Source organism: Coregonus lavaretus (assembly GCF_964263955.1).
Source record: "Coregonus lavaretus genome assembly, chromosome: 5".
NCBI lineage: Eukaryota > Metazoa > Chordata > Actinopteri > Salmoniformes > Salmonidae > Coregonus > Coregonus lavaretus.
Window position 1 is genome coordinate 36,094,536 of NC_139992.1, and position 22,751 is coordinate 36,117,286.

The 22,751-nt window shown below is 48.0% G+C and overlaps 2 protein-coding genes across 3 annotated transcripts; both read right to left on the reverse strand.

The window, feature by feature from the left end:
- Positions 1-656: 656 nt before the first annotated feature.
- On the reverse strand, positions 657-12,044 carry LOC311129244 (UPF0606 protein KIAA1549-like; the record flags this gene model as incomplete). Its single annotated transcript, XM_084161541.1, has 20 exons — positions 657-881; positions 1,065-1,219; positions 1,360-1,490; positions 1,579-1,631; positions 1,779-2,081; positions 2,260-2,407; positions 2,713-2,957; positions 3,083-3,279; positions 4,110-4,261; positions 4,345-4,550; positions 4,757-4,941; positions 5,148-5,325; positions 5,463-5,617; positions 5,766-5,825; positions 6,117-6,303; positions 6,485-6,615; positions 7,492-7,660; positions 8,189-8,274; positions 8,529-9,872; positions 11,945-12,044. 20 exons carry the CDS (start codon positions 12,042-12,044, stop codon positions 657-659), a joined length of 4,410 nt encoding a protein of 1,469 aa, XP_084017667.1.
- Positions 12,045-13,639: 1,595 nt separating this feature from the next.
- Positions 13,640-22,314, reverse strand: LOC311129173 (protein mono-ADP-ribosyltransferase PARP12-like). Of its 2 annotated transcripts, none has more exons than XM_084161486.1 (8): positions 21,944-22,289; positions 21,400-21,535; positions 19,991-20,255; positions 19,763-19,858; positions 19,534-19,660; positions 14,921-15,089; positions 14,436-14,517; positions 13,640-14,263 (listed from the first exon to the last, which is right to left on the reverse strand). In XM_084161486.1, the coding sequence occupies exons 1-8, from the start codon at positions 22,270-22,272 to the stop codon at positions 14,163-14,165; spliced, it is 1,305 nt and encodes a 434-aa protein (XP_084017612.1). In that variant the 5' UTR covers positions 22,273-22,289; the 3' UTR covers positions 13,640-14,162. The 2 variants fall into 2 exon arrangements, with proteins under 2 accessions (XP_084017612.1, XP_084017611.1); XM_084161485.1 differs by having other exon boundaries at positions 13,643-14,263; positions 14,436-14,556; positions 21,944-22,314.
- Between the last annotated feature and the right edge of the window lie 437 nt (positions 22,315-22,751).

Consider the following 22,751-nt stretch of genomic DNA (forward strand, 5'->3'; position numbering starts at 1 on the left):
AAATTAATATTGTGCTCATTTAGGATTTTTACATCTCTTTACATATAATATTCCCATCTATATATTTTTTCATCTATATATTCAAGTCCCCCATGCCCAAAGTATACTATACTCCAAGTCTCTCTACAGTGCAAGACCTCACCAATATGGCTGATGAATGGAGAAGATCTCACCAACATGGCTGATGATGAATGTGTGTTGAAGGCAATGCGTGGTTAACTTAATGACAGGAGACATTAGGCTGACGTTTAGCACCACATACAGGAGGTCAGGAAGGGCAGAGACGGCCCCTCTCACGGAAGCACTTCTATGGAACTCTGAAGAAAACAAACTCGATCCTCCTGTCCAGTGGAAACACTGTGCTGTAGAACGAGGAACCTTTACAGAGAGAAGAACCCTGTAAAGAACCGTGATGTTATTGTTGTAAGGAAATCGTATCTGTTGCAGACTGGTTCAGTCTTGTTCAGACCAGCTTATGAATAGCAGTGTAAGCCTCTTTAGACCAGTTTAGGGAAAGTGGTTCTGACTATTTCACACTAGTTTGGGGTAGTGGTTACGGTCGGTCCATACTTGTTTAGGATGAGTTTTTCAAACTGGTTCGGACCAGTTTAGAGTCAGTAGTTTTGACCAGTTATGGGGTAGGGGCTCACACTGGTTTAGGAGTAGCTGCCGGCCACAGCAACCTGTTTCTGGGCGAGCCGTCGTAGCTCCTCCCTGATGGCCTTGATGAGGGAGGCGGAGCTCTGGGCTGAGGGGGAGGACTCGTCTAGGGGGAACTCTGGAGTGGGAGGGGCCAGGAGCATCGGAGGGACAGAATGGTCTCCAAGAGAGGAGCTGGGCATTTGAAACACAGCGGAGGAGAACTCAGGGAACGACAGCACCTAGAGAGAGAGATAGAGACAGGGTAAGAGCGAGAGAGAAGGCAAGAAAAAGAGAGAGAGATCAAATTACTCCTCTGGAAACTAGATTACTCCTCTGGAAAACAAATGTTTCTCTCCATCCACTGTGGCCCGCCCAATACAGTCTCATGCTGTCCCTGTTGGTCATCATGTGGTCTGACTCACACTCTCCCTGCTGGCTCCAGGTCTGGAGAGGTCCTGGTCTAAAGGCTGCTGGTTCCAGCTGGAGCCTGTTGGCCCAGAGACGCTGCGGCCCACCCCGGGGTACGCACTGATCCGGCTCGACAAGCCCACCTGTGTCAGGTGATGCAGCTGAGCACCTGAGAACACAAACAACACACCATGTGTAAGTAATCATTAGATACACACATTATACACTTACCATACACACATCAATCCCAATTAACACACACACACACACATTGAATCACACACACACACACACACACAGCGCCTTTACCTGTGCTCCCCCCAACAGGCCGAGGTCTGGAGGAGGAGGGAGGCTCTTCAAACTGACCTCTGTTGGCGTAGACAGACTCCTGCAGCTGCTGCTCCTCTGCAGTAACATAGGCCCCCGAACCCAGGCCCTGCCTAAAACACACACATACACCAGACTTTAGAAATGCTGACATTCACTGAATGTACTTCAGCTTGGGTAGTATAGTCGCATCTGACTCACCTCTGCAACAGGGCTTGTACTGACGAGGGAGACATCCCTAACTCTGCATACCTCTGTAGAGGGGAGAGAACATAGAAAGAGAGAGGGAAGGTGAGATATAAAGAGGAAAACGTGGATGCAGAGAAGTAAAGAGGGAGAGAGAGACCGTATGATTCGTACTTCATAGAAGAGACCCTGGGAGTACACACACACACTCTTACCGCAGAGAAGGGGCTGTGTGTGGGGGCTGCGGGGTAGGAGCCCCACTGGCGTGATGGGCGTGTCTGTGGGGAGGGAGTGGGGCTTTGCAGGGCGGGGCTGACCTGCGTTACCCCGACACTGACGCTGCCCTGGGAGGAGGGCGACACCAGGGCGAAGGCATCGTCCAATAGGGAGTGCATCTGCTGCCGCGCCTCCTCGATGGACGGCTGGGGCGGCACGTAGGGGGGCAGGGGAGGGGCGTGGTCAAACACCTCGTCGTTAGGGGAGGGGCTGCTGTGGTCTGGAGGTAGGTCCGGGTCCGACTGGAGGAGAGAGAAGAGGAGGAAAAAGTGTGAGTGAGTGTGTATATGGTGCGTGTGTGGCCTACATGGTGAGACACACATACTATGCGCACCTGCACACACACACACACACACACACACACACATACTATGCACACCTGCACACACACACAGAATGCGCATAGTATGTGTGTCTCACCATGTAGGCCACATTGTTGAGTCCAGGGTATTTCCTGTAGGTGGCGCTGTGGTCTGTGAGCAGGCGGTCTCTGTCCGTCAGTCTGTCTGTGTCTGGCAGACTGCCGTTTCCCTGCTGCCTCCGCCGGCCCCGAGGAGAGCACCTCCCCCTGGCAGGGCAGGGAAACACATCAGCACAGATTAGTCACAGACACATTCATACAACGGAGTCACACACACCCATCTAATTCAGTCACAGACACATATTCAGCGTGACTATTCATTGGGATCTACAGTGAAACCGTGTACAAGGGATGCAAATATCTTCGATCTAGAGTTCTATGCAGAAGAATGAAAAGGAGAATCTTGATACAAAGAATGAAAAACACCTGATGCTTGTAGGAGGTATTTATGAAACAAGTTGATCTTAACCATGAGGTAAGACTAAGAGTCGGAGTATGTATGACCATCGCACCTCTTCCTGGATTCCCCTGGGGTGGGGGGCGAGGGGTGGTCGGGGTGCAGGATGCTGTCCATGTGGTCATGGGCTGAGCTGTAGAGGCGCTGGGGACAACCTCCCTGCCCTGCCTCCTCCTGCGCCTGTCCGAAGGCATCCAGGATGTCATCCATAGAGGGGAACTCACACTGGCCCCGCCTCTTAGCCCGCTGACGTAGCTTGTTCCTGTGGTGCTCGATCTCCGACTTATGTCTCAGAGCCACCTAGATAAACACACACACCACCAAGATGTTAAGGAGTTTTAAGGTGTGTGTGTGTGTGTGTGTGAGAGAGTGTGTGTGTGTCGCCTGTGTGCGTTAGACGTGTGTTTAAGAGTGTGCATTCTCACCTCTGCGCTGACCCTCTCTGTGATGGTGGGGCTGTGTGAATGTTGTGGTGGGCTGGGCCGGGGTTGCATGGCGATCAACTGGACCTTGTTGGCCTGGTGACCCCTGCCGTCAGACGAGCCTCGGGACAGACGGTCCACGTGGTCAAAGATGGAGGAAGAGGAGAGCAGCTCATCTGGACCGCTGCCCGTGGGAGGGACTGGGGAGAGGGACAGGAAAGGGAGGAGAGAGAGGGAGAAAGAGAGGTGAACTGTAGTAAAACTGTAGCACTAAACTGTGTTCTTTCTGGCAAGCTGCAGCTTTACTGAACCACTCAACATGAAGGGAGGACTTACCCATCTTATTCCTCCCTATGATTCAGTCCAGAACAAAAAGAAAGGACAGAGAGGGAGACAGAGGAGGGAGACAGAGGAGAGGGAGACAGAGGAGAGGGAGACAGAGGAGAGGGAGACAGAGGAGAGGGAGAGAGAGAGGGGAGGGAGAGAGAGGGGAGGGAGACAGAAAGAGGGAGACAGAAAGAGGGAGACAGAAAGAGGGAGACAGAGAGAGGGAGACAGAGGGGAGGGGGCGAGAAGCATTATCACTTGGTGATCAGAGAGCAATTCAATTCACATTGCAAGCTTTTTCTCCACTCCTCCTCCACTCTCTCTCCATCCTGCATTCTTTCCCTGCCCCCTCTCACTACCTCTTTCTCTCCTGTGGTTTCTCTCGCCCTCTCTTTCTCGCTCTCCCTCTGTTATTCTCTTTGATGCAACTCCTTTAATCAGTTGTTCTCCTGCTGATTCAGCGCATAGCTCTCTCTAGGAGACACACACACACACACATATACACACTCTCTCGCTCATCCACACAACCTCTCCCTCCACCACTTATTCTCCTCTGTGTTTCAGCATGGGCGTTGTAGATCGAATAGTATAGAGAGTGTAGAGATGACCCGATTCCTCATTATAATCTACATGACAAAGAATCAAGTCTGTTCTATCACGGTACATTTCTATCAGAATGTTATGAATAAGGCCTCAGGTAAACAGAAAGGGGCGTGTCTCTTGCCATTCTTGGGCGTTTTGTTTCGGTGCGGTTTCCCCTCGTGGGGCGTGGCCACATGTCTGGTGGTCTCCTCTGCAGACTCTCTGCCACTCGATTGGTCGCTACCTAACGAGTCACCATCTGACGGGGATAGTCTGGCCAATCAGAGAAAAACAGAGGTTAGTGTGGGTTTGTGGATGAGTGTGTATGTATCCTTGTAAGTGCATGTGTTACCAACCTCCCCCTACGGCGGTTAGCGCGGGCAGCCTTGGTGGAGGAGCCCTTGGATTTGGGAGTGTTGAGATCCCCTCCCTCAGAGGGGGAGGCCTCTTTGATGGGCACAGGGAGGGTACCAGGTTCCTGGATCACCATGATGTCATCCTTACTGTGCTGCCCCAGGTGGAGTTTGGCAAAGTCAAACCCCTTCACACTGGGAGCCTGCAGCTGGAGAGAGAGGGGGGGGGAGAAAAAGAGAGAGAGAGAATGAGAAAGATGGTGATGGGTGGAACAAGGAGAGAGATCCAGGCACAACAGGACCTGTATGTCTGCATGACTACAGCCTTTCTTATTATGATGCAATTCCAGTCAGATAACAAATCCACAGTCAACCATCGAGGTCGGCCCTCTACCCCTAACCCTTCACCCCTGACCTTCTGTCTCTGTTGGATGGTGTTGATGGCATCAGGCTGGAACTCCAGCTTCTCCGAGCCGCACAGTTTCCAGTAGAGGATGATGATGATGAAGATAGCCAGCAGGACAGGCACCACCACCCCCACAATCAGCCAGACACTGCTGCTCTGAGTCTCAGACGGGGGCACTGTCAGGGTCTCCACAGCTACAGAAGACAAATACATATACAATCAGCTTACACTTTTATTTAAGCAATATACTACGGTACATTAGGAAATGAGTGCAGCCAACCTACATGGGCTTACATTGCGAATCACTGAAAACAAAAGTACTACTTATCGAAATCCCACATACACCACGTGCTGGTGCTCGAACACAAACGTAGGCACACACACACACACACACACTCACGTTGGGCAAGGGGTCTCTGGACGCGGTGCCCCAGTACGATGGCAGCCCGTTGCAGCTCCAGGCGGTTGAGGGTGGCAGCGGTGGTATCAGCAGGAACTCTCTCTCCCCCTGGTCCCTCCACGAAATACACCACTTCCAGAGAACGCCCTGAACCTGCCAGTCTCGACACACGCACCACCTGGAGACAACACCATGGAGTCAGAGCGAGTGTGTGTGTGTGTAGTGTGTGAGTTAGTGAGTACAGCATGTATATGTGGTTAGGACACTACAAACAGCACCCATAGTGTGTGTGAGAGTGTGTAAGTGTGTGTGTACCTGTAAGCTGTTGTTACCCACGGCGGTGGATCTCTTCCAGCGGGGTCGTTTAGTCCCCTCCCCTAGCCCCTCCTCCAGCAGCAGGGCCAGACGGCGCTCCAGACGAGCCTTGAAGCTCCGCTCAGTCACCGTCTGCTCCTGGACACCCAGTAACACTGCAATACACACACACATGCAACACTAATGCACTGCTTATATACGCCAATCATGACTGCCACACATAAACACGTGCATGCTGCTCTAGCACGGTCATTCTCTCAATATTGAGCCTAAGTCTGAAAATCCCGAAGCTCAAATTGGTACCTGTGCGGACCCAGGAAGAGCGTAGATGGTGAGAAACGTTCAGCTCGGGGTAGTGGAAGGCTGGGGAGACAAACACAGGTTAGATAAGATTAGGTCAGGTTACACACTGATGTCTGTGGGGCAAGTAACTCATTTAGAATAGGTATGTGTGTGAGTACAGTATATGTATAATTATGGTTAGGATGCTATAAACGGCACCCAGGTGTGAGAGTGTATAAGAGTGTGTGTGCACGTGCGTGTGTGTGTGCTGGCGTGTGTGTGTGGGATAGTAGCTGGTGTATAGATGGGGTGTGTGTGGGGTGTCAGTGAGGGGTAGATGAGATGTGTGTGTGTGTGGTGTGTGTGACTTACGTTCAGCGATCTGCAGCGCGGGGAAGCCCAGGTAGAAGCTGAACTCCACCGTGCTGAGGAGTCTCAGGTGACCGCTGACTTCTGACCCCAACAGGTAGCCCCGCCCATCATGCACCGCAAACGTGATGTCCACCGGAACCTTCTGGTCACCCTGTGGCTTGGCCTGACCCATGGTGATGTTCAGAAGCTTGAGGTAAACACACACACCACATGCACACATATACACACACACACCACACGCACACATATACACGTAAACACACACACGTGTTACAGATTGACTCATTTTTGGATTGATCTGAATCCCTTTCCTCAGCTCCGCTGAACCTACCCAAGAGAATGGCAAGTACGCACACTTTCACGGCTACCTGTACAGTAACGTTGCCAACTTCATGTGCGCGTCTGCGTGTCTCCGTGAAGGCCATCAGCAGTCCTCTCTCCACTCGCTCACTGAAGTTACACACACGCACATCCACGTGACTGGGCACAAACTGCAGCACTGAAAAACACACACATTATAGATCATCACACTGACAGTACACACACGTTGTCCAATACAGCACTAAAACAAACACAACACACGATGGGAAGTTCGACTCAGATCTTTTCGACTCGTTCAGTCAAAATAACAAATATTTTGACTCATTTAGTTCATTTGAGTCCGTAATGCCCAGAGCACACAGGAAGGACCCCCATACTGGCGTACGATGAACTGAAAACTCGAGTCATGATTCTACAAGCCTCTCGTTCACGTCGTTCACCACAGGGGGCTTATTGGAGCTGCCATTTGTGACAGACTTGTAAAAGTTTGATTTAAACAATGTACATTTGCTAGGCATACAAATATGATTATTTCTTGATAAATTGAAACAAGGTCTAGTTGTGGCTGCAACCAGACTAGATTGTGAACGACTCTTGGCGGAAGGCATTGCTTGACTGCCATGAGGATGATAAGCACAATATCTTTCGAACTGCAGCCCCCCAAACGATTCGTTCTCGAGTTTGTTGAGCAGAGGCTGTGTATGTTTTGGTTCTACAAAGCTGTGTCATCACAACGTTCAATAATCAATTAATTCATGATCAATGATCAGTTCTAAACATGCATTTTTCTTCTCTATGCTGAACATGATCTATTTCCATGTGCGCATATATGACAGACAGTTGTTGGTCGGGCCACGTCTCTGGAGCCTCTGAGCCGGAGGACAGTGTATTAATCCTGCTATAGGACTCATTGCGACCAGCAGGGCAAATGAATGACTAAAATGAACGAGTTTCTCCGAAAAACAAGTAAGTAAAAAGAGTAGTTCAAAAAGAAAAACTTGTTTGCGAACTGCACACCACACACACAGGGAGAGAGAGCGAGACAGGTTCCTACCAGAGTGTATCTGGTACTTGTGATCAGGTACGCCATAGAGGGGTGAGACAGTGGGGAAGGAGGAGGAGCTTCGTGTTGATTGGCGCAGAGCGTTGATGACAGACATGGCGGTGAAGATCAGAGGTCCCGCCACAGCACGGAACGCAAAGCTAGACGGAGTTCTCAGGAACTGGCGGAGGAAGGGAGAGGGAGAGAGAGAGAGAGAGTGTTGGGAGGGAGAAGAGAGCAGAGAGAGAAAGAGAGAGAGAGAGGGTTGGGAGGGAGAAGAGAGCAGAGCGAGAGAGAGAGAGAGAGAGAAAGAGAGAGTTGGGAGGGAGAAGAGAGCAGAGCGAGAGAGAGAGAGAGAGAGAGAGAGTTGGGAGGGAGAAGAGAGCAGAGCGAGAGAGAGAGAGAGAGAGAGAGGTTGGGAGGGAGAAGAGAGTAGAGCGCGAGAGAGCGAGAGAGAGAGAGAGGGAGAGAGAGAGGTTGGGAGGGAGAAGAGAGCAGAGCGCGAGAGAGCGAGAGAGAGAGAGAGGGGGTTGGGAGGGAGAAGAGAGCAGAGGGGGAGAGAGAGAGAGAGGGGGATAGGGAAGGCATGCATGATTGGCTTTCAAGACATTTGTGAAGGGCAAACTTGCACATTCCTGCAATGCAACTCATTGCTCCAAACATGCTCTTTCCCCAAAGCTTCCCCAGTGAGTATTGATAGATAGCCTACCTGCAGCTCCACTGAGCGGTTGAACTCCCTCTTCAAGATGTCCCTGACCTGGCCAAAGCCCACAGTGGAGCCAGACTTAGGCAGGACTAGGAAGAGACAGGGTTAACCTCAAACAACCTGCATTCAACCATTGACAACGCATTCCCTGAAAACACACTCCTAAACTATGTTTATGTGCTCCCTTTAAAAAGGTGACCATGAGATCCCAGCACAACACATTGACAGGCCAGAACAGTACAGCACAGTGCAATGCATCCTCATCTACAGTATTGCCATACAATTGCCTCTCATATGTGCCTCCATCTCTAGTCTACTATGAGTTCTACTGGTGTTGCCTTACCCACTCTGACCAGGTACATGTCAGGCTTGGTGACGTTACACAGGTACTGGCGTCCCTGAGGGGCCTGGGCTGGGGGAATCTGGGTGATGCTCGCCAGGGTGCCAGGGGTTGTCGTGGTAACAGTGGTTGCCTTGGTAGTGGTCGTCGGTCGGTTGCTGGGGACCTCGGTCACAGGTGGTGGTGGTGGTGGTTTTATGGGGTCCCTCCCTGGAGGTCGCAGCATGGGGGGGCGAGCCAGGCTGGTGGTGTTAGAGGGGGGCAGTGGAGGGTGTCTGCCCGGGGAAGCTGGGGGGACTCTGGGCCGCGGAACAGGAGGCTGAGGGGGTGCTCTGGAGGTGGGTCTAACTCCAGGGGTGGGGGTACCCTGACCATCCCACAGAGTGGGTGAGAGGGTCAGGGGAGGGGTGGGACCTGCTGAGGGGACAAGGGGGTGCTTGTGGTCCCGGGCTGGAGGGGGCCCTGTGCTAGGGGAGGGGGAAGGGGATGGGGGATGAGTGTGTGTGTGGGTGGGTGTTTTTGTGGTAGCGGTGGGTGTGATGCTGAGTTTGGGGGTGGTCTTTGGGGGTGGGATGACAATTTCTCTATCTCTCTCCCTTTCTCTCTCCAGTTCTCTCTCCCGTTCTCTCTCCAGTTCTCTCTCCCGTTCTCTCTCCCGTTCTCTCTCCCGTTCTCTCTCCCGTTCCCTGTTCCTCTCCTCGTCTCTCTCTCTGGCCAGCAGATTGGTGTAGTACTCCAGACTGTTCATATCCGGCAGCAGCAGCTCCGTGGGCTCCAGACGAAACATGTCCCCTAGGTCATAGTCTTCTTCCTCCCAGGGAGGGTATCCCTCAGGCTGGGCAGAGTGGGTGAAGGGGAGGCCCTCCCAGAAGGAGGAGGTGAGGGACGTAGAGGGGAGGAGGTTATTGGAGGACAGGGGGAGGGTTGGGCGGGAGGGGAAGGAGGTGTCGTAGGAGGCCCCGTTGTCAGGGTCGTAGGTGTGGCTGGGTAAGGGTGTGGCCAGGGCCAGTTCCTCCCCGTCTGGGAGGAAGGAGAGCGTCTCCAGGTAGTCTCCGGACCCCCAGGCCTCCTCTAGGGAGGGGGCGTGCTCCCAGGGAGGGGGAGGGGTGAGGGTGGGCTGGCTGTGGGGGGGCAAAGGAGGGGGGTGGCTGGGGGACAGCAGGTCCGGGGGTCTCAGGAGGAGGTGTATGCCCTGAGCTTCATCGTCCACTGAGGCAGCGTCAGTGTTACCAGGGTGACCAGTGTCTTTGGGTGGGCTGGCGCCTGGCCATCTGGAAGAGGGTGATGATGACGATGGCGACCGTGATGAGGACCGTGCTGCTGTCGTTCCGTTGGAGTCCACACCGCCTGTGGAGAGATAAAATGCATTCACAACACGTGTGACTGTCCGGGCCAGAATGGCCCATAATGCAGGAGCCTCTCCTGTTTCTGTAGTGTGAGGCAGCTTGATGTACAAGTACGCCCCCTGGACAGGAAGCTTGTCTTTCGCTGGGCCGTGTACATGGTTAAAATTAATGTACGAACACAGGAGGCTGAGCAGAATCCCTGCTGGTGGCTGAGAGACCTAGTTAAAGCTGAGCTCCATCTAGAGAATACAACGAGCAGAGGATAGAGCCCAGCACTGATCTCACACACACAGAGAGAGCCGACACTAGTCTTTTAGGGGCCCTAAGCGAGGTTTGGTTGCGTGACCTCCATCTCACGGCAAAGCATGTGGCTTCCCCTCTTGGCGGGAAAAAAACAAACAGAAATCCTGCAATTTTACACATTTTGTCATGAGGCAGAGAGAAATGTTGCAGTTTTAAATAACATTTCCTGCAATTTATACACATTTCGCAATTTTTTTTGGCAGTTTTAAATCCAATTCCCAGCAATTCTACACATTCTGCCATGACTTATACCATGGCAATACAATATCTGGGTGAGAATGACTAACAATATCAATGGGGGCCACCTATAGGTCAGGGCCCCTGGGCACGTGCCCTGCGTTACTACAAGGTTTAGACAGCTGGCTAACTAACTTACCTAGCAATTTATAAAATGTTAGCTGACATGGGCTAATTGTGTTACTTTTAGCGACTGACATAACAGGAAAACTGCTGATGCAATACCACATTTCGAAATGGCACCTTTATTATTCTAACTCTCAACAGTAAGTTGAGACCCCGACTGTCGCTTATTTGTAGTGTCGGCCCTGCACACACAATCCTCACTCAACAGGACACTGAAGAGTCTTACACACACACAGGCATAGAGAAACACTGTTAATTTATCATGATTTTAAGCACAATATACTGTATCACAAAGCACTATAGTACAGCTATATGATAACCATAACCAGGTCTCTCTAGGATGGTTACCTTGACTCAAACAGAGTAAATGAACACTCTCCTTGCGCCTCATCCATCCATCCCCTCTCTCACACACACACACACACACACACACGTACAGTAAGTTACATTACAGCGAGCACCCTGCCTCCTCCTCCTAGCCTCGACTAGGCGCACATGCTGTGTGGCGGCGAGCTCATTGGTATGCTGCAGACACGGCACACAGCTCAAAGGCATCCCAGCCAATAGCAGGATCAAATCACATGCACCCACCCACCCACGCATGCGCACACGCACACATATTACATTGATACAGAGAGGAAGATAGTGAAGGAGGGAGCAAGAGAGCAGAAAGAATACAGAGAAACAGAATTAGAGAGGGGAAGAGTAATCGAGAGAGAAGAGAAAGAAAGAGAGTGAGACTGCAGGAATGAAGATAGATCAGAGTAAAGACTTGTGTTTCTAAGAATAGCATGCAGCACCCTTCGGTCGATCCACATGGCTTTGATGACAATGATCCAATCAGCAGTGCTAAACATCCTTCACCACCAGGGAGCAGTCTGTCTGCCCCGTCACACACACACCGCCCACAGATTTCTTTATTTTAAGTCAGGATATATCTGACTGAGTGGGTGCTTGTACGCGCCGTGTGTGTCTGTGATTGTATCAGTGTGTGTGATGCCTTAAGGCCAGTGAGTGGGCCTGAGTGAGGGATGACTGTGTGTGTAGGCATCCACTGTCCATCTGTCCCTGACGACATAACCGAGTTACTGAGAGATGGAGGAGGATGAATGGACAGATAGACCACATGAGAGAGGTAAAAGGATGGAAAGACATGAGGCGAGGAGATGGGGTTTTTATATGGAAGTTGGGGCATTCAGCACCAACGACAGCTCCAAAAGTCAAGGGCAAGTCAAATACTGGAAAGGTCTAAGAAAAGTGCAAGAAAAGTCCAAGAAAAGTCAAATACTGGCCCTGTCTCTTAGTGTACCTTGATGAAACCAGGTGTGAACAGTAATTCTTATCATTCAGGGTCAAAGCCACCAGCCATCCATGCCTATGAGAGTAAGAAAATTAAATGTCACATACCTGCAACAGGTGAGCTTGACATCGTCATGGACACGAGCAAGGCAGCTACCAGCAGGTGCGCGCAATTAGTGCGCAGGCCCTGAGAGGCTCGGGGGCACATCCTCGAACCCGCGCTTGTCCGGATCATACTCTCCATGGCAAGCGAGGAGTCACATCACACACGTGCGATGCCATCTCTCCTCTATAGCATCATCACTGCATGCTTTCTGGCGACCAGGAGGCCCTGTATGCAAATATCTAATAATACAAATCTATTGAGATAAAGGCCTAATAATAAGAATATCTATATAGTATAAAAATATTTAATGGGTTAATGCCTATTTTTAACTAGCCTACTAAAGCAGTAGACAGGCTGCCTTACCAGTGTCCTGTCACATTTGATAGCTGGCTGACCCCATTATTGGGAAGCTTATACTAGGCCACGTCTGCCAACAAACATCATGCATCTCACACATCCGACGTCCACGGTGCGGTTCATTCATTTTGGGTTTTTTATTAGGCCTATTTAAAATAGCCCATGAAACGATAGGCTACAACGGATTTAATTATTTTAGTCTAATTAACCTATAATGTCGGTCATGAGACTCATGACACAACTCCCAGCTTATTATCCTATCTTCATCATTAGGCTACCTCGTCTAGCAGACATTCTTACATTTTCCCACAGTATGCCTACACTTCCGCAGCAATAGACAAATTGATACATTATTTTAGTGATAAAAAGGGCGGCAAGCACGAGCTGTTAATAGCTCAAATTTGGAAGCCTTTTTAAGACTGAATGCTGACAATCGGCTGATAATATTAAACTAAAAAGCCTAATCAGGAAAAAGCCTAATCAAAATCTCTCAAACACACAAACAGTTAGCTTATAGCACTCGCCGCATTGCTTTCTTTCCATAGCCTATTTTTTCACAGCGATGTGATGGAGCCTACCTGCCATCCAGGAGATGCGGTACACGCGCGTCACGCCTCTCCCAGGCCCATGCGGCCGCGCGCTCCACAGCAAGGAGAGAGAACCAACAAAATTACTATGTTGCAAAATGCAGAAGCTGACAACCAGTATTTTCCGTTAGAAAAATAACTCCCAATGTCCCCAATAATTACTGAATCTGTTCGCGGCCGACCACTTGGACGTCAGCCGCGCGGTGTTCATGCATTCGTGATCATCTCGCGGTGAAACGTCACACGCTCGAGCGCCCATCATTGGAAAACCTGAGATTCTGGACACGTCTCAGTATCATACTGTCCGCATCAGGTAGGCATTTATCATAGCGCCTGTAATTTACAGTCCATAATACCCGAAAATGACATTTGATTCTACACACAAATCATAAGCACGCCATAATTGGGTTTATTCTTGGGAGCCGCGCATCGCTTGGAAGGTTTTGCAGCAGAGCGTTCTCTGCAAAACCCCTGGCATTCCTCAAACGCGTGCCAACCTGATACCTGGTCATTGGCTGGGAGAATGCCACTCAAAATACCGGTTAACTTGTCCTGTTTGATGCAAGGCATAGGCCCTTGTGAATCATGGATCTATATGGCTTTCATTTAGAATATTAGGGCCAAATGATGTTCATAATAAGGTTTCTGTGTAACTAATTATGATAAACATGGGGAGACATGCAAGTGATAGTCTTGAGTATGGTCTTGAATAACATAAAATAGACATGTAGAAAAACTATTCCACAAATAAACATGCCAGACCAGTCTATAGTTTTATTAACACATCTTCACATAAATATAGAGATGCATGCTAGGAAATTGCGTTATATACTACAGACTGCGATTAACTCATAACGTGATAGATATTCTAAATGTTAAAATATACAGTCAGACAGTTTGTACATAAAAGACAAGTTGTAACTAGGTATTGATTACTTGATAAAGGAAACGTAAAAACAGACTTCAGTTGAGGGCACCGGGTTTTCCAATGAACAAAAAAAAAAAACTTTTTGCAAACAAAATGCATATTATATCAGTAACATAATTTGAAATTAGCAACACCCTGTGATATCCTGTTGCTGGCTCTTCGTGGCTGTACCAGGTAGTCATCCCTGTGGTATTAGGTGATTTACATACCGTGTTCTATTGGGGTGACTGTCAGCCAGTCCAATTTATCCCCCCTCACCAGATCCAGAGTAAAGGTACTACATTAATTCAGAGGAACAGATCTGCCCATTTATTCCTCCTCTTTATTTACTCGCTCCCTTCTCTCTCTCTACGGTGCAGTCTTGTTCTCCACTTCCATGATGGAGATGAAGCGTGGTCGGCGACGCACCCTCCTCTTGGTGTTGTGTTTGGGGTTCCGCTGGTACATGTCTGCAGGAAGGTTTGAAAGTGGAGGACACGTTGATGAGGGGAGGGGCAGAGGAGATTAGAAAGGAAGGGTACAAAAAAGAGATGGAGGAGAGTTCAAAGACTAATGACTCCTCATCCTGGTCACTGTATGTTTTGATATAAACATATTGATCAGGTTTAGTTTATTTCTTACCTTGAAAACTGAGGTAGTAGTTACGGTGACCTTTCATAATGGTGACCTCCGCAGATCTGTCTGCCAGGTACGCTTCCTCCAGCTCCCGGGAAGAGAGGGATGTAATTCGCTGTTTATCGTCCTGACCACAACACAACCGCAACCCCACCACATACTTAGGCCGGGATTCAATCCAAGGCGTTTTATAGAGCAGCACACTGGACAGCCGACAATGCGCCTTTTAATGGTAATTTCCCCGACGTTCGCAGAGATAGCATTCCCGGTAAACGCTGCGCATGTCGGCTCTCATGCTAAATGCTAAATTAAAACTCAAGGGTAATGTGCTGCTCTATAGAGTGCCTGGGATTGAATCCCGGCCCTTATCAATACAACTCAACCACAACAGCACCACTACAACTTAACATCACTGAATCCTCACAACCATATCTCAACCACAAAACAACAACTGCAAAGCTCAATGCCTCCCCTTCTCCCTCCAGACTCACGGGTCTTCCAAACTCAATCCAGTTCTTGTGGTCGCCCTTGTAGTACCACAGCCACTCAGTGGTCAGAATGTAGTGAGCCGGCTTTGTTACCGAGGAAACCGTGGAGAGGCGCCGCACGGGGTCCGACTCCCGCGTCATCGTTAGGAAGTCTACTGGCCGAGAGCCCGGACTGAGAGCGAGAGAGAGAGAGAGAGAGAGACGTTCATGCATTATTTTAATTTTACAGTCAGACTTTACAGTATGTTCCTGTAAAAAAAAATCTGAAAATGTTTTTTAGAACCCAATTCATACAGTCCAATTTGTATCACATTCTTGCTTGGGATAAGCCTTTTATATCTCCCGTGAACATGCCGGCAAGTTTAAGAGTGAGAGTACATGTGGGCCGATGTGGGTGGATGTCAGTGGCGGTCCACAAAATTAGGGAGGACAATTTCTTATTTTATGAGCATGGCTTTATTTCTATTACAGCATCTTGGATGACTGTCACTCATATTCCATTCACCCAGCTAAATCTCACATCGATAGGTTTAGGCTACTACTAGTGCTGAGCGATTAGTGCTTTTTGAGGTAAGTTCGGTTTCGGTTCGATTATTGTTTTAATAATCACGGTTTTCGATTTCGCATGCTTCTGTCTATAATGTGAGCTGCTCAGTATGTGTAAATAATCCTTGTTACCGCTGCTTTTTTGAAAGATATAACGTTAGCAATGGAGAACTGCAAAAGTGTTGCTCTCGAAAACATTGCTGCCCTGAATTTAGCAGGCGCTAGTGACAAAATCAGTGGGGAAAAGTTGTGATGGACTACTTTCTGCACACGGTCAGTGTGAACCGGAGTGACTTGACACAACGGGGGCCAAACATGTTGTACAGAAAACAGAGAGTTAAAGGGGTTCCAGACTGCCGTGAAACGTTCATCCATGTATACGGGTAAGAGTCTAACATCATTTTCAGATATTATACTGTACGTTTCTAATTTAGCCAGAAAATAATTTCATTGCAAGTTAAAGCGTACTGTTAGCTAGCTAGGGAACGTTAGCTTGCTGGCTCGCTAGCTAGCTAATGTTACGTGTATGATCTGTGTAGTAATACACTGCTCAACAAAATAAAGGGAACACTTAAACAACACAATGTAACTCCAAGTCAATCACACTTCTGTGAAATCAAACTGTCCACTTAGGAAGCAACACTGATTGACAATACATTTCACATGCTGTTGTGCAAATAGAATAGACAACAGGTGGAAATTATAGGCAATTAGCAAGACACCCCCAATAAAGGACTGGTGACCACATCTCAGTTCCTATGCTTCCTGGCTGATGTTTTGGTCACTTTTGAATGCTGGCGGTGCTTTCACTCTAGTGGTAGCATGAGACGGAGTCTACAACCCACACAAGTGGCTCAGGTAGTGCAGCTCATCCAGGATGGCACATCAATGCGAGCTGTGGCAAGAAGGTTTGCTGTGTCTGTCAGCGTAGTGTCCAGAGCATGGAGGCGCTACCAGGAGACAGGCCAGTACATCAGGAGACGTGGAGGAGGCCGTAGGAGGGCAACAACCCAGCAGCAGGACTGCTACCTCCGCCTTTGTGCAAGGAGGAGCAGGAGGAGCACTGCCAGAGCCCTGCAAAATGACCTCCAGCAGGCCACAAATGTGCATGTGTCTGCTCAAACGGTCAGAAACAGACTCCATGAGGGTGGTATGAGGGCCCGACCTCCACAGGTGGGGGTTGTGCTTACAGCCCAACACCGTGCAGGACGTTTGGCATTTGCCAGAGAACACCAAGATTGGCAAATTCGCCACTGGCGCCCTGTGCTCTTCACAGATGAAAGCAGGTTCACACTGAGCACGTGACAGACGTGACAGAGTCTGGAGACGCCGTGGAGAACGTTCTGCTGCCTGCAACATCCTCCAGCATGACCGGTTTGGCGGTGGGTCAGTCATGGTGTGGGGTGGCATTTCTTTGGGGGGCCGCACAGCCCTCCATGTGCTCGCCAGAGGTAGCCTGACTGCCATTAGGTACCGAGATGAGATCCTCAGACCCCTTGTGAGACCATATGCAGGTGCGGTTGGCCCTGGGTTCCTCCTAATGCAAGACAATGCTAGACCTCATGTGGCTGGAGTGTGTCAGCAGTTCCTGCAAGAGGAAGGCATTGATGCTATGGACTGGCCCGCCCGTTCCCCAGACCTGAATCCAATTGAGCACATCTGGGACATCATGTCTCGCTCCATCCACCAACGCCACGTTGCACCACAGACTGTCCAGGAGTTGGCGGATGCTTTAGTCCAGGTCTGGGAGGAGATCCCTCAGGAGACCATCCGCCACCTCATCAGGAGCATGCCCAGGCGTTGTAGGGAGGTCATACAGGCACGTGGAGGCCACACACACTACTGAGCCTCATTTTGACTTGTTTTAAGGACATTACATTAAAGTTGGATCAGCCTGTAGTGTGGTTTTCCACTTTAATTTTGAGGGTGATTCCAAATCCAGACCTCCATGGGTTGATACATTTGATTTCCATTGATAATTTTTGTGTGATTTTGTTGTCAGCACATTCAACTATGTAAAGAAAAAAGTATTTAATAAGATTATTTCATTCATTCAGATCTAGGATGTGTTATTTTAGTGTTCCCTTTATTTTTTTGAGCAGTGTATTATTAGTATCTCAGAAAACCATTTGCATTGCTAGTTATAGCCTAGCTAGCTAACATTGAACCTAGTTGGTTAGCTTTAGCTACCTGCAGATTCATGCATGGTGGCTAGCTATGACAATCAGTTTGTATTGCTAGTAGTATGGGTTGGGATTATGGTTCATTTTTTGCTACATATCTAAACAAAAGACTCCACTTCACCAGATTACATGACCCATCAAGTTAGCCAGGTGTGTCTGGGAGTGATTACCGCCATCTATTAATTGTATTTCATGGGTGGGGCTATGGCTTAAGAGGGTGTGAACAATGCTGAATAGGTGTAGATTTTCTCAAAAGTGAGGTTACAAGTTTATCAACTTTCAAAGCAGAATTACTTTCCCATTGTTCCTCAACTGCAGTGTACGATATACAATTTTGTAGCACTGAGTCTCTACTTTTATCCAATGTATAAAACACAATTTTAAATGTTGCTACATAATACCGAATCGAGGTGGTCGGTCACATTTTTGTTCAGTGTATTTTATAGTAGGAGACAAACGTATAAAATACAAATAATATTTCCCCCCCACACCTTGCGTCATGGCAACGTGTGGAACTGCTGTCATATAAAAAAGCTGTATTTTGAAACAGAGCCCAAGGCAAGCCCATGCTTTTTTTTATCCACGTTTCAGCTCTTTCCTACCCTCACTCCGCTTTGTTAGGGAGAAGGCGCAGGGTCTTACATTGAGAGTATCTTTATCATGATACCGACAGAAAATAATAGCAATCCATATTTTCAAAAGCACGTCTCGTGTTCATATTTCACAAGTTCTGCAGGCTTTTGGAGTTAGGCCTACACTTGATTTAGGCTACATTATTGCATGCTAAATGTTTCTATCAGTGATAGATGAGCAAACGAATAGATTAGCCATACCCCCTCTACTTATTTGCCCAGCCAGAGAATTAACCAAATATAGCCTACAGACGAAGATTCAGTGAAAGAAAATCACATTGATTAAGACAAGTCACAATCTTTTGTTCAGGTAGGTCTAGGCTACTAATTGACTGCTAGTGAAAAGCAAAATAATCCACTTGTTAAGCTACATAACATGCTGGCAAAATGTTCTGATCAGTTCAAATAAATGAGCCAACTAGACAAGTTGATCATGAGCAGCACTCACCTCAACTTAGCTAACATTTACACAACCTAATTGTAGCCTAACCAATATCCAAACGGAGATTCAGTGAAAATAAAAATCTGACATTGATTGATTTATCAAGAGTCCCCACGCTTGTCTCAAAGCAGCGCGAAACGGTGCTGAAATAGTTGACCACACACGGGTAGGCTATGCTTCAAATGTATTATAACAATTTGATGACTTTCGGAGTTTCAGTAAGCAACAATTTGATGCCTTCAATTGCATTAGCCTACTCTATTCCAATATGTTCATCCTGCAGTGATATTTATTCCCAAAGTAATGATTTGTGGATCTATCCAGTTATGGTTAAGAAAACAGTTATTGTGGTAGGCTATGTGAAGAGATGGGTGAAGTGACATGCCTCCCAAAGTTTAGAACTGCCAGGAGGATAGTAGTAAGGGCGCTGCCTAGCAACCATCAAGAGCTTAAAGGAAAACTCCACCCCAAAAATTGTTTTGGGGTATTTGTTTCATTAGTCCATTGTTGATATAGTCCCAAAATGTTTTGCATGTCAGAAATCAAGTTTTCAAGATATATAACTTTCAAAATACAAAAATACAGCCAGTATTTTGGGTGGAATTTTCCTTTAAGAGCATAGTGCCTGCCAATGCCACCTCAGCATTATGGCTACATTTCATATTAAGCCGTAGGCATAACTTTACTGCAATCCCGACTAGGTCGGTTCGCGGAAATAAAGTTAAAGTTGCTAAAGTTGGCAGAACGACGTCTTGGTTTGAAAGGTGCATAAGAGTCCACTTTCAACTTTAGTGGGCAGTAGTGAACCCTGACCTGTGTGTGTTCCGGGGGTCACAGAAGGCTCTCTCGATGTCCTCAGTGCGACGCAGGTCTTTCCAGCTGTTCCCATCAAACACCTCCCACTTATAGGGCAGGTTAAAATGCACACGGATACACTGGTCTGGGCACACAAAAGCATTACACAAACAAGCATGAGAGAACCACAACCAAACATACCAAAAGCATAGAAAATATCCCAACAGGCAAATAGAAGAGAGCTCACCCTGGAATCTACAGTTCCTGCGTATGAAATGCAGACAAATCTCCTTCCTCCCCTCTTTCTGGATCACAGGCTTGGAGACCAGCTCACCTACACGCTCTGATACACACATATACAAAGGGATTATACACACGCTGCAGATCAGGCCAAGAGAACAGCTCAGCTACACAAATACAGCAGATCAAGCCAAAAGAACACACACACACACCCTCCATGTGAGGGATTCCATACCTTTAGCAGCGTAGGGTGTAGTGGGTGTGTTGAGGCGGTGGAGGTTCTGGTAGACGAAGGGCAGGTCGTTGATGATGTCACCGCTGAGGCCCCTCTCCTCCAGCATGCGGCGGCCATGCTGGTCGATAACGTGCTGCCTCTTGCACTTAGGCCCGAACATGCAGTCGTCCTGCACAAAGTGCATGCACATGTGCACCTTGGTGCAGCCGTCCCTGAAGGTACACGCACCGTGGGGCCCGGAGCCCTTGTTGTAGTGAGAGCACACCTGACGTCAGGAACATACGGCAACAATGTCAGAGACAATCATCGTGGCAATGCAGTCATACATAGCCAGCCAAAGGGGCTGGGCCAAGCAGTTGCCTTTAGAAGGCTTACATGGTCATCATAAAAAAAAATATTCTAACCTCGCACACCAAGAAGTTCTACTTTACCTCTCTGGGTAACGAATACTTCCTGGGGACAAACCCACATCAACAGCATACGTTTTTTTATATTTCCTTTTTTTTGTATTCTTTAAAAAAATATAACATTCTTTATTTGCTCTTTTTTTTACACACAGGAAGTCCCACAGGTCCAAGGTGGCTTGTCTTCATCTCAGAAGGTGAACTCTCGGATCCCTCTTCACCCACATTGGGCTTTAGGCTGGACGTGGTGGTATTTGTAGTGTTTTTAAGTTTTTTGTTTTGTCTTTTAAAAAATGTCATCGATTTACTGTGATATTTGTTTAGACTGGATGAGCCAACATTACTCTCGTAAAACTGAGTTTTTTCATTTTTCTTTTTGAGAAACTTGTTTGTGGCTCCGAGGCCTCCGTATAGTTGTCCAATCAGATTACGGGTGCATCTGGTTCGGAGAGGTATCATCCAATCAGTGTGCAGGATTCACTTCTCACTGGCACTGAACCTGCCTATAAACTCGTCCAGAATTCCCTTCTCTGGAATGCCAGGATGTAAGCTACTCCTGTCCTTCCCTCTTTGGGGAGATAGAATGAGTGAGAGAAAAAGAGAGCGAGAGAGAGAAAGATAGAGGTGGTCTACCCCTTCTACCCATTACCTCGTACACAAAGAGCACTCAGAACACTGCTACCCTCCCTGAGGGCAGAAACCTGTAATGCAGAAACGTCCCACATTTTACTTAAGGGAGCAAGACTTCATGGAGCAAGAGAGACAAGTTCACATACAAAGAGAGCATGAGACAAAGCATTGCATTACGACTGTATTCATCTAAGGGAGAAAAGGTATATGAACGTCTACAGGGGCTTAGGGAGAGGTGCTATGGATTGGAACTGGACTCATTTCTTAATGGAGACCGCCAGGCCCTGTTAAGGCTCCTTCCAGGTGTGTAGTGGGACTCTAGTCAGCAGTGGAGTGGCCCGTGCAGTATTTTCTCTATGTGTGTATGTGTGTTACCTCCGGCAGCAGGGTGGGATCATTCTGCAGCAGTAACAGGAACAGGTCATCCTCGTGCAGCTCATGCAGAGTGCACTCCCTCAGGAGCGGGTAGTTATGCTCCGAACGCACGTCATGGGAGAACTTACACTGCTTCCTACAGATGGAGAACAGCACACACAGACAGACCGGAGTAGAGTAGGTAAACAGACAGGAGTGTACCATAAAGACGTCAAGCATCATTTTGTTTTTGTGTAGGCTACTGAAAAGTCATGATCAAGATATGCCTTGTTCCAAATCAAGGAATTGAAGGAAATATAGACAATTCTGCATCATACTGCAATATTTTGTATTGATAATATACCTGATGATAAAAATAAATGTGCTACCACAGCTTTACACGCATTGGTGGACTAGACTAGAGGATGCAGTTGTTATTTGTCCAGATTGATCAATACAGAATAAAAGGGGGCGTGGCAGCTATCTCATCTATTTCTGCTGATAGCTAGCCACTCCCCTCCTCAACCAAGCAAAAACTACTCACCACGGTCGAGGTTTCTCTTACCTGCCTTTCCCAAATCTACAGTTTCCATAAAGAAAATATTTGCAAAGGTGAAGCTCCTGGCAATCTCTGCAATCTTGCTTTGTGTAATTTTTGCATAGTCGCAGCGACGTTTTGGCGACAATCACACAGTGCGTTCCCCATTCGTCCGTCCTCTCTCGGTTCCGCACCACAACAAACCGAGAACACTTCTTTACGATGTACCAAAAGTCGTCCTCGGTTATTTCAACACGCTGGAATACTTTCCTGTGCAATTGCTGGAGGGCCAAGGAACCTTTGTTGCTGCATAATATACTGGTGGCATGATTAATTACTCTGGAGTAACTAGACATTGTTGGTGCCTCTCTCATTTGCGGAAGCAGCTAACCAGAAACAGATTGGCAGTGCTAGTAGTTCTACTTTTCTCCACGCAGGGGCGATCGAGTTCAGTTCAGAGCATCACAGAAATGCAATGGCTAATGTCGCCCCCTTGTGGATAAAAGTGGGAAGTGTTCTGATTGTAAATATCAAGCATTCAATTTTCAATAATCTGTTACCAATATGGCACACATTAATCCGTTTTGCCCCCTATATTATACTATTGATAAACATTATTGGTCAATGTGGTGTATTTTTCCCATCTCCCTCTGGGTCTGTGGTCACTGATTATTTAATCCATATGTGACTGATTAACAGCATGAGAGATGAAAAAAGTGGATAGTGCTTTCCAGTACCCTTGGGAAGACCCTAAAATTATGGAATGAAACAATTTATTTTCATATTTCCATTCAAGTGTGTTTCTGTATCTACCTGTATTTTTTGAACCACTCCA